Below are 10,859 nucleotides of genomic sequence, written 5' to 3'. Positions count from 1 at the left end.
CACGGAACAAGAAAAAACAAATACAAAAAAAAAAAAAAAAAAAAAAAATTCACAGGAGACAGGCAGTGATCGCCCAGTGTGCATTTCCATCTCATTCAATTGCTCAGTCCACTAGAATGTCCTGTCCCCATTTCCCCCACTGCGGCCCCCCCTCTGAGCCTGACTGTCCAATGAGTTTGTGTTGGGCGGCGTGGAGAATGAGTCCCTCTGGGGCACGGCGAGACGAAGTCAAACATCGTGGGAATGGTTGGAAACAAAAACGTCCAGATAGAAGGCTGCGATGAAACAGGGACGAATGACACGTTACTCTGGTTGCCACTTCCTTGGTTACGGGGGTGAAAGTCTTTGAGGTGGATGGCCATTGTCCTCCATTGTCATAAATATCCAACCTGCTCCCCCCCAACCACAAGTCGGCTGAATGTAGGCGGGGGTTCTATAATAGTGGGGTCAGGGTGGTGATAAGGAGGGGGAGGGTGGGGGGGTTGAAGCCAGCGTCCATACACACTACAGATCAGAGCAGGAGGAAGAAGAGGGAGTGTATGGAGGAGATCCAGGAGCTCGACTTTTCTTCATGGGCTGTTTTTATTTTTTTAAAGAGCGGGGAGGTGACCGGGGGTCCGGGCTCAGGCAGTGTTCAGTAGGTCCTGTATGGCTTTCTGCTGCGTCTCGTTCAGCGTCGACACACACTGTGTCCATAAACCCGCCGACACCTGCGGGACACGACAAATAGGTCGTCAAAAACAGATTCATACACTTTATGTCCACTGAAATTCTTTGGTTTAGCAGTAAACTTTTTTTTCCCCCCTATGAGTCTAAAGTCTGTTGTGATTTACGGTGAGCGATAAAGTCTCACCTGAACTTGACGGATGACATTTGCCAGCCGTTTGCTGCACGCGTCTTCACTCTTGACAGATTCGTTTGCGACTCCGTCCGCGATGATGAGGAAGATTTTAGGCAGGTTGGCGTTGTCTGGTCCGAGGACAATGGGGTTGTTGCTGTGGCGAAAAGATAGAAGAGGGAGTACAATTGAGTACATTTTATAAAATGAATGCTTAAAAAAAAAAAAAAAAAAAAAAAAAAAAAAAGTAAATAAATTTGAGTGGCCCCACCTTTCAATGAGGTCACACAGGAAGTCAAATGTGTGGACGGCCTCCTCTTTGTCCTCGTTGAGCGGTAGCCAGTTGAGCCAGTGGGGAAGGATCTCGTTGACGTTCACGCACTCGGGCCGAAATCTCATGACCTTCCCGACGGCAGAGATGCAGTTCTCCGTGGCGTTGACGTTCTCTTTGACGCGCGAGTCAGCCGCCTGGATGACTCTCACCATCAGGGGGATGGCCTCTGGAATCGACGTAAAGAAAAACACACATCTAGTCAACTAAAAAGCAAAATAAATAAATAAATAAAACACTGCCGACGGCGACACAAGTGAGAGCGGCGCCGGGCCGTACCTGTACAGAACGGGCGGTAGTTCTCTCCTCCGTACTGAGCCATGACACCGACGCCGTAGGCGGCCGCCTGCCGGACCTCGGGGCTCGTGTCACACAGTGACTGCAACATCGGCCGCAGGAAGACCTCGGCGTACTTGAAGGAGGCGGGGCTGCAGTGCTCCACCACGTCGTCGAAGATGCACAGACCCCACTGTCTGTCCGCCCACGGCCTGCTGGGACACTGAAGACAAGGTCAGTTAGTTTTTAATGTTGGTCTCCATATGGCTGTTTTTCCTCAAAAAAAAAAAATGTTTTACTTATATAATAGGACTGTAGACATTTTACAGAAATAAGTACTCACTATTAGCTGGACGATGAGCTGCAGCAGCTGTTCGAACCAAGGCAGCACTTTTTCTTTGTAACTACTGAACACCGAGTGCAGGATGTCAGACACTTTGGTCAGGATGTACACGTCGTTCTCATCCTGCAGGAGAAAAAGATAAGAGGCAAAATGAGGGCTCACACTATGTTTGTATACAAGATCATGTCTAAATATCAGAGGGGGAAATATTTACCTCGTCTTGTAATGATTCCTCCACCTGCTCGTCATAGTCCTCATCCTGTCTCTTGGCTGTGAAGGACAAAGAAGTGTTCTGTGAGGATTATGCATAAACACTTTTCCCTTGAATTGACTGAGATAAGAGTTTTGTTTCATAATTCTAAAGGTTGTGATGAAGTCTCACCCTGTCGGAGCTCCTGGTTCTTAAAATGCTCCTCCAGTTTTCCTTTCAAGATGCCGCCCAGCTCCTCGAAATGCTCGTTGTTCAGACAGCCGTCTCCCATCAGCTCAATGCACTTCAGACAGAAAACAAGCACAGGTAAGAAACTGGGCCCCAATTCCTGCAACGTATTCAAATGAAAACACTTGACAAAGTTACCTTGGCAAAGGAGTGCATGATCTCCGACAGGACGTCCGAGTCGGGCTCGGTGCCGATGGCCTTGATGAGAGCGTCGCACATGAAGTGCCACATCTGGGTGAGGTACTCTGGGCCGCGAACCCGCGCACACTCCAGCAGCAGGGGCATGGACTCAGCCGCCGCCACCCGCACACGTGAGACAGTTAAGGAAACAACCAGCAAGCCTCAAATCCTTCTTATACACGCATGCTGCCATTTATAGCTTAAAAGAGAAGACTAAAAAATAAATAAAAAGGATATCGTCATGGAAGTAAAACTTGAGCAGAGGCACCATCAGCTTCACCACCTGCTCCGTGTACTCCACAAAGCCCTCCTTCAGCTCTTTGGCATAGCACACCTGGAAAGACAACAGAGAGGGTCTCACTAACGGGACTGACCAAAGTATCTGGATAAGAGGTAAACGATGGATTTACATCAATGCTGCCATCTGGTGCTCTGCCAAACAGTTTGGCAGGACATCCTTGCGTCCCAGTTTCTCTGTAGTGGACCGGACTACTTACCAGCATCTGGCAGGCGGTGGCCTTCTCCTCCAGGCCCGCCGTCTTGATGCCGAAACTCTGCTGGTCTCCCAGGTTGACAAACTCCCAGCCGTCGTCCTCCGATATGTTCTCCATGTCCTGGGCTACGAGACGGAGACGGACGGATTCAAATACTGCTTTTGCATTGTGAAATGGAAGCGCCGTATCTCGTTGGAAACCTGTACTTACTGTCGAGCAGGGCCACCTCAGGCTTGATGGAGGCGGTCTTCATCAGGGGGCCCATCACCACAGGCAGGTACTGCTGGAACTCCTTCCCCAGGATCTTACACATCCTGGCCCAGGCTGAGATCATGTACGAGATCTAAACCACAACAAACATGGTTGACTAGACTGAAACGGTGATATCAACAAAACTGGATGGTTCAGAGTTCTGTTCAAGCCTTCCCACCTGAGGGTCGTCGTCCTCCAGGTCATTGAAGTCCGTCTGGGTTTTGAGCAGCAGCTGCATGACGGCGGAGGCGTCTGGCATGAACTGTAAGCAGAACAGAAAGAGAGGAGAGGATGTGAGGACGGCAGCCATCCCTCCATTACAGATCTCGGCGGGCATCTTCATGTTTTCAGTCGTACCTTCTCCTTGCCGACAGCCAGCCCGATGAGGCTGATGCACTCTATGGTCTTGCCTCGAAGCAGCCGGAGCTCCTTCTGCACGGCGTTCTCCACGATGTGTTTGAGCGACGGCATGAACAGGTCGTAGTACGGCACGAACTTCTCCTCGGCCGTGTCCGCCACCGAGGCGATGGACGTCACCACCTGCTCCAGGACCAGTTTGGTGCCCTTCTGGATCAACTGGGAGGAGGGAAGAGGACGCGGTAAAGACTCCTGGCAGCCGGGCTTACAACAAATTGAAAATAACACTCAAGTGAAAATGTATTTGTACCTCTTGCAGCTTGGCTACCATGATGACATGAAGGTGCTGCACCAAGCTGTCCAGATATGGGATCAGCAGCGATTTGGGACAGTCCTCTGTAAAGTTGATGAGGGCGGCGGCGGCGTGCGCCTGCACCCGAGGGTTACTCTGGTCCTCCATGGTCTGAAGCAGGGCCGAGATCACCTAGAAGGGAGGGGGAGGTGGATGCAGCGTCAGAGTCAACAGTTGTAAACTTTTACTGTGCGAATCGGTTTCATACGGATTATTTATTACCTTGTCATGGAATTTCTTTTGGAAGGTCGGGGCAAAGTCTGTGGCCATTTGCCCAATAGCGTTGCAGGCTGCATAGCGCACCCTTGGGTGCTGAGGAGGAAGAAGGAAGTCAAACTCATTACCACCATACGAGACAGTCACTGCTGTTCAAGTCCCCTAACGTTCGGAACTGCGTCTTTGTATTAAAGGATCACGTTTCAAGTCGTTTCTTACGGGATCGGAGCAGAAGATGAGGACGAAGCTGACGATCTCTTGGAGGATGGCCTCCATCTGCTGGTGGCAGCCCTCGCCGATGGCCGACAGTGCCATCAGCCCCGCGTGGCGGTACTTCCAGTCAGCTGGCGACAGACGCACTGGGTTGATCTCATGTTCACGCCGACAGTTTTAAATGTCTTCAATTAGCGGCAGGTCTACTTACGGTTCTGCAGCATCTGCATGATGTGCTGTTTGATCATGGGCAGGATGATCTTTCCTCCCAGACCGCAGGCGATTCTGTCGAGAGCGCTCTCCCCAGCCACGGCATTACTGAAGGGGGACAAGAAATAAAAATCACTCAACACACTTAAGTCTTTGAGGATCCCTTATATCCGTGACTTGGTCCTGATGCAGCAGGCCTCACCTATCAAAGTCATCGTCCTCCAGCTCATCAGCCATGGCCCACTCGTCATCGTCCTCCAGGTCCACCATCATAGCCAGCATCTGGGGAACTGAAGACACAGCACACACGTATTACAACTGTGCAAACCTTTTCACCCAGATTCTTTGGGCGGACAAAACGTTGTGTGAAAGTGACGTTTCTCCTCCTCCTCACCGCTCTGAGCCACGATGGCCGTGTGTTTCCTCAGCATGGCCGCTGCGGTCTCCGATAAGGTGACGATGACCTCCAGCGCCAACTGCCTCTGCATGTTTGTCAGGTTGGTGTCGGCGCACAGCTGAAGAGAGACATGGCGAGATGTAGGTCACATGGGAGCTTACAGTCAAATCGGTCTTATGCAAAATTCAAGAATAGTTGCATTTTTGCATCAGGGTGCTCCGACTCACCTTCAGACAGAGCTGCAGGGTAGGCTCCAGGTTGGGTCTCAGGTATTTGGGCGCTGTGTCTGCGATTTCCACCAAGGACTTGAGCACCGAGTCGTCTGCCTGGTAGCACGACTCGTTCACTGCCTGTTTGAAAACAACAGACGCTGCGGTTAGCGTTGCAAATACGTTCATTCGGCGGTGTCATGCTGCCGTAATCTGAGGGCTTAACCTCCACCTACCACGATGAGTCACAGACAGGATAGTACTCACTAAAAACACTGTTGCAATAGATCTCAGCTGTTTGCTAACAGACAGACACTCCCTAAGCTTCTTTATTCTTTCCTCAATGCCGTCATCTCTACATAGCCTGAAGGAACCATAAGACTGCAAGAAAGCACTGCAGCTCTTACTTTGAAGTTCCACTTAATGGGTCTCAGGACACTCGTGTAGAAACATCCACTGACTGCTTAAAAGACATTACTGGTGCAAGGATTACACACAGGCATCACACAAAATACTGCCTTGGACGACGAGGTTCCTCAAACATCCGCTAGCCTACTTAACTAATGGAGAGGTCACTGGCAGCGTAATGAATCCATATAGACCGGCTCAGGAAGAAGACACAGGGGTAACTGTCTCTTACCTGCAGGATGCCTGGCAGCAGGTCAGAGAAGTGCTTCAAGAGAGCCGAGTTGCCTTCGTTTGACAGAACAAAGGATGCTGCAGCGCGAGCCGCCAGGGTGCGAATCTGAAGGATAAGTTGAAATAAATTAAATGTACAGTCATAAACCAGGACATTAACTGCCCTAAATCCCCTCTGGTGAGCCCTTACATGTGGGTTTGCCTGGTCCTGCATGCACTGAACAAGCATGCGCTTGATGACCTCCATGTAATGCTGCTGTTGGTTGCCAAAGATCCCTGGGAAGTTCCTAAAGAGGATGAGACACACAACTGTCAGCCACCAGTACTTGTGTCTTAACATACAGGCAGACAAATCGTGTAAATATTCATCTCGTAAACTAAAGATGTGAGATGAAGCGAGCCGGGCCTCACCAGAATATGTGCAGGGCAGATTCTCGCAGGTTAACACTGTCAGAGTTGACAGAGTCAAAGAGAAACTTGAGCACTTCTGGCCACTGGTTATTCCCATCGTCATCTGGAGGAAAGACATCAAAATCAACGATACATTTTCAGAACAGAAACACATTTTTAAAAATTCATTAATACCACATAGCTGTAAAAACAAACAGGGGCGTTACCTATGAGGTTGCGGGTGAGCTCGGCCGCAATGTCGCAGACCTTCTTGCGGATGTTTGGCGAGGTCTCCAGCTGGATGCTGCTCAGCAGCTCGGTCTTGATGACCGTCTGCATCTCCAGGGTCAGGCCCGGGTAGATCTCCTCGAAGGACGACGACAGCAGCCGCCGCAGCAGCACCGCCGCCATCTGCTTAACCTGAGTGGACAAAACATTTACCGTTTAAACCTCATTTTATTATAAACCAGTTTATTTTACATATTTTCTTTGGATTTATTTTGGCAGTTTACAAACTTCAATAAGTGGCACTCTTTTATATATAAAAAACAAAACAAAAACCTGCAGCATCTCAGAACTGCAGAGTCCCCCATTCCATGGGCCAAGCACCTAGTGCCTGCTCCCATTTCAGGACTCTAAAAATATCAGCCTCGAGGTAAGGAGAAGGAGAGTGAGCATGAGGGACCAAGCAGCTGGTGAACTCGAGAGTAAACATAACTGTCCGAATGCCAAAACCAGGACTCATAACATGCCTCAGTGTCGTGTCCAACATGTGGTGGCCGGACTACATTCTTGAGATGCCGTTAACGTGGCAGCTCTTTCAAAGCAGAGATATCACAGTGAGGCGGATATGATTCTACATCACAGGACCTGGGCCTGACCTTCCAATAATGTTGGTGGATCGCTTTAACCTAAAATGTTCTTCCTTCTTGATATGACGAGGCCGGTGATGAAGCACAAATCTAATTGGCTGGCAGGTGTGTCTGTGTCAATTCAAGCACACGGTGCATTAAAAGCCTAAACATGTGATAAACTGGAGACAAACAAGCTTAATGTTGTGTTGCAGCTTTCCCCGAATCCGGCTGAAAGAAGTAAACAAACACATGTCAGTGTAAAAGAGTACAAACCTCCTCTGCAGCAGATGCATCTCTGATGGCCTGCAGCAAGAATGTGATCTTGGTCTGGCCCTGGATGGTGTCATAGGTCTCCTGCAAAGAAAAAAGAAAGAGAAAATCAACGGTCAGAGGCGTGAGTGAGACATGCCTCGCCACAGATTTTAGCCCTGTGCGAACTGAATCTCTACCAGTGGGAGCGTTGCCATTCTCACATTGTTGCTGGAATTCCACGGTGAAACAGATGCTCAGGCTGCGTCATTATTTAACTCATCTTTACGGATTAGGTAACCACACTGGTGTTTATGGCGATGACTGTAAAATAAGCCTCACTTGTACTGTAATCTGTTTACCCTGTATCCTTAATGCCAATTAAGAAAAGGATACCGGAAGACTTTCTGAACCAGCTACTTACTCCGTATTTGATAAAGGTAAGAATAGAAGCAGCCAAAAAGTGCTTATTGCCGCTTGGACACTTCCGACCTTCGACATCATGGGACATGAATCTAACCGGGGGTGAAATTTTAAATAAATAAGGGTAGTTGTTCTTTGCATTTGTGTTGGTCTCTGATGTTCTTAAGCTGCATCATCGAAGCCACAAAAGAAACACACACATGAAGCTCTGTGGGGGAATGCAGTGGAGCCACGGGGGCGTTTGCTCTGATGAGACTATCAAGATGATCATGCGCAAGTGGTGCTGATTGCAAACAAGGAAGTTTGTTTGCTCACAGCAGGTAAAGTGCTCGCAGGACAAAGAAGGAGTGTCAGTGTCGTAAAACTGGGGCGGGAGAGAAACAAGATTACTGACTCCGAACACTGAAATAGAAACCTAAAACATATAGGCTGATCCTGCCGTAACAGGATTTCTCATAATAATCATATTTCTTGAGCTGATCACCATCATCTGCCTTACATCAACTAGCATTTTTAGCAGTCCATAGCATACTCCAAATAGCCATCAACGTGCCATCATGAATAACTACACTGAGTATTTAAACTACTTCACTAGCTACAGCAAAAGCTCCCCCTCCCCCCCTCACAGCACCTATTGAATTGGGTTGCATTTGTGTCCTGGGCACTCATTAATGTTTAGTAGCTGTTCATGTCTGGGTTTAAAGTCCTGAACAGATGGATCAATTCCTATTGTGTGTGTGTGTGTGTGTGTAAGGCAGAAAGGGGGAGATTTTTTATAAAAGGATGGATTCCAATGAGCTTAGTGTCCCGGCAGACAGTCTGTGGCTTATAAAGGAAAATGCTGACTTGCCAGTGAGGGACGAGGGTGATAAGATTCAACCACCTCATCCAAAAGTCTGATGGCTGGAGAGGCTAATCGTGGTGGTGGTGGAAAGTGAACAGGCCAGCCCAAACAAATCCACTAGAGGAACTAATCCTGTGAGAGAGGATGAGTGACTTGAAACTGAGATAATACACTGAACCAAACGAGGAGGACAACACGTTGTGAACTGATGACCACACACACACAGACACACAGACTGAAGGCCCATGGGCACAGGCAATGCTAACACAGCTAGCCCTCTGAATGACGCCACCTGTGACGAAACCACGTGTTTATATGTTGCTCATCAAGTGTTGAACGTGACACGTGCGACACTCAACTCCAGGATCCCTTTTTCTCTGCTCATTAGCATGTTAGCATCCCCCATGCTAGCTAATGGAACTCCTTAGCATCATGCTACTTCCGGTTCTCCACCAGCTACATCACTAGCTCCTCCTCCTCCTCCTCTACAACAAACATAATTAACTTTAATTAAACCCGACTGAGTGCATCCTAAGCACGGTGTCTCCACTGGTTGGTGCCTGTGTGGTGTGCAGGGAGTTAGCATTAGCTGACTAGGAACTCTTATGTCTGCTTCACATTACACGTGGGCATAGCATAGCTAAGGTTAGCTCGTTTCACACGATGGCCGAACTTGTCGCACTTCAGGTCGGCCTCGTCCTGTTCGCTCACCTCTGCCTGCTTCCTGACGTTGTTGTCAGGGCTCATCAGGTTGCCCAGCAAGAGGTAGAACTGCTGCTGCTGCTGCTGCTGGTCCGCCATTGCTGTGAGATCCCCAAAAAAAAAAGACCAGCCGGGTGGAGGAGCGGCGAAATGAGCCCGGCAGACCAAGCGTCGGTCACACAATGCTGCCGTGCTCCCATTGGCTCGCTGTATCGACTCTACTCGCCTGTGATTGGTCGAGAGCGCCGGTTCGAACGCACGCCATTGGCTCACACGGGCAGCCAGGATTCTGTCGATCCGTTTAGCGGGTAATGAATTACCAAAGCGCGGGAAATGACTACATCATTGCTCACAAAATAGATGTTGTTTAACATGTCTATTAGGGGTATGGAAAGTAACTAAGTGCATTTACTCATTCTTACTCGTTCTTAACTTGTGTATTCACATTTAAAGCTACTTTATTCGTCTACTTCACCACATTTGAAGGGAAGTATTGTACTTTATGTTTAATTAACGTTAATTGAACAGCTGTGGTTAAAGTTTCTGTCTTAATTAACGTTGCTTTTCAGATTAAGGCTCTCACAGGGGGAATTTATTTTAACACTATAAATGTATTTTACAACTGAGTTACTTTTAAATATGTTAAGTTTGAATTAAGTATCGTTATCTGAATACTTCTCCCACCACTGTATGTTGTTTATGACTTTATATTAAAAAAATTATGTTGTTTCCAGGACTGTATAAATACTAAGTATATATTATATACTGAATTATTTAGATATGTCAAATTTGATTAGATTTTTTTACATATAAAATGTGATATGATAAAGGGTAAGGGGTAAATGTACTATATTAACTTTAAAATACTGGGATCAGGATTTAAACTATGCACAATAAATTGTAAATGCAACATAATCCCCCCCCCCTCCACACAGTAAAGATGTCCTCAAAAGAAATGGGCCTTTGCTTAATGAAAAATAGTAAATTCAAAAGTTCATACTGAATTATATATTGCTCGTGATTAATTAGTTTGACAGTTTTCTTTCAATTTTATTTCTTTTTGAATGATCTTTTCAATTTACTTCTTATTGAGTTTTGAATACAAATTTATTGATGTAACCATTTCCCTGTACCAGAAAAAAGGTGAGTATAATGTGACAAAGACAAATACTCACATACTGTATATTATATCTGCTTGTTCCAGCACCTAATTGAATCTACATGACATATTTGGCGTCCTTAATATATCACCTACTTACATTGTCCACATGATTTATATAATTAAAACAAGTTGTCTTTACAGCCCAACCATAACAGCAGAGGGGGTCAGGGTTATTAATGTCCCAGTAGATGGCAGCCAAGCTTTCTCTCAGTGATTTTTTTTTTCCATGCAGTTTTTACCCCCAATGATCCCAGCAAACCTCTGCCAATGAAATCAGCAGGTCAGATAGGCTGCAGTAGATTTGGAAAACCCTTTGTGGACAGAAACCCTTTGGCCACCAGGACAAGTTAAGTAGATGTTTTTTGTCTTATTCTCTCCATGGCAATCTTCATTTTCCTATCCAGGAAAAAAAGTACATTAAAAAGGTTAAATTCACTTATTTATTTAATGTCCATGCATCAGCAAGTGTACCTTTTTATTATTCAAACA

At 47.1% G+C, this 10,859-nt stretch overlaps 1 protein-coding gene across 1 annotated transcript; it reads right to left on the bottom strand.

The window, feature by feature from the left end:
- Positions 1–430: 430 nt before the first annotated feature.
- On the bottom strand, positions 431–9,403 carry kpnb3 (karyopherin (importin) beta 3). The gene is made up of 26 exons (XM_054623572.1): positions 9,218–9,403; positions 7,264–7,344; positions 6,364–6,556; positions 6,158–6,260; positions 5,937–6,033; positions 5,748–5,852; positions 5,126–5,248; positions 4,896–5,016; positions 4,704–4,791; positions 4,503–4,609; positions 4,298–4,422; positions 4,085–4,174; positions 3,821–3,994; positions 3,511–3,729; positions 3,332–3,415; positions 3,112–3,244; positions 2,905–3,026; positions 2,645–2,741; positions 2,366–2,538; positions 2,171–2,282; positions 2,003–2,058; positions 1,789–1,911; positions 1,449–1,668; positions 1,110–1,338; positions 854–995; positions 431–710 (listed from the first exon to the last, which is right to left on the bottom strand). Exons 1-26 carry the CDS (start codon positions 9,305–9,307, stop codon positions 624–626), a joined length of 3,294 nt encoding a protein of 1,097 aa, XP_054479547.1. The 5' UTR covers positions 9,308–9,403; the 3' UTR covers positions 431–623.
- Between the last annotated feature and the right edge of the window lie 1,456 nt (positions 9,404–10,859).

This window comes from Anoplopoma fimbria, chromosome 22 (genome assembly GCF_027596085.1).
Source record: "Anoplopoma fimbria isolate UVic2021 breed Golden Eagle Sablefish chromosome 22, Afim_UVic_2022, whole genome shotgun sequence".
In the NCBI taxonomy this organism is placed as follows: Eukaryota; Metazoa; Chordata; class Actinopteri; order Perciformes; family Anoplopomatidae; genus Anoplopoma; species Anoplopoma fimbria.
This window is presented reverse-complemented; position numbering and strand designations above follow the sequence as displayed.

Coding starts and splice junctions, on each gene's coding strand:
- kpnb3 (XM_054623572.1), bottom strand. CDS start 9,307: ATGGCGGACCAGCAGCAGCAGCAGCAGCAGTTCTACCTCTTGCTGGGC. Junction 6,034..6,157: donor TCTGCCCTGCACATATTCTG/GTGAGGCCCGGC, acceptor CATCCTCTTTAG/GAACTTCCCAGGGATCTTTG. Junction 4,423..4,502: donor CATGCAGATGCTGCAGAACC/GTAAGTAGACCT, acceptor GTCTGTCGCCAG/CTGACTGGAAGTACCGCCAC.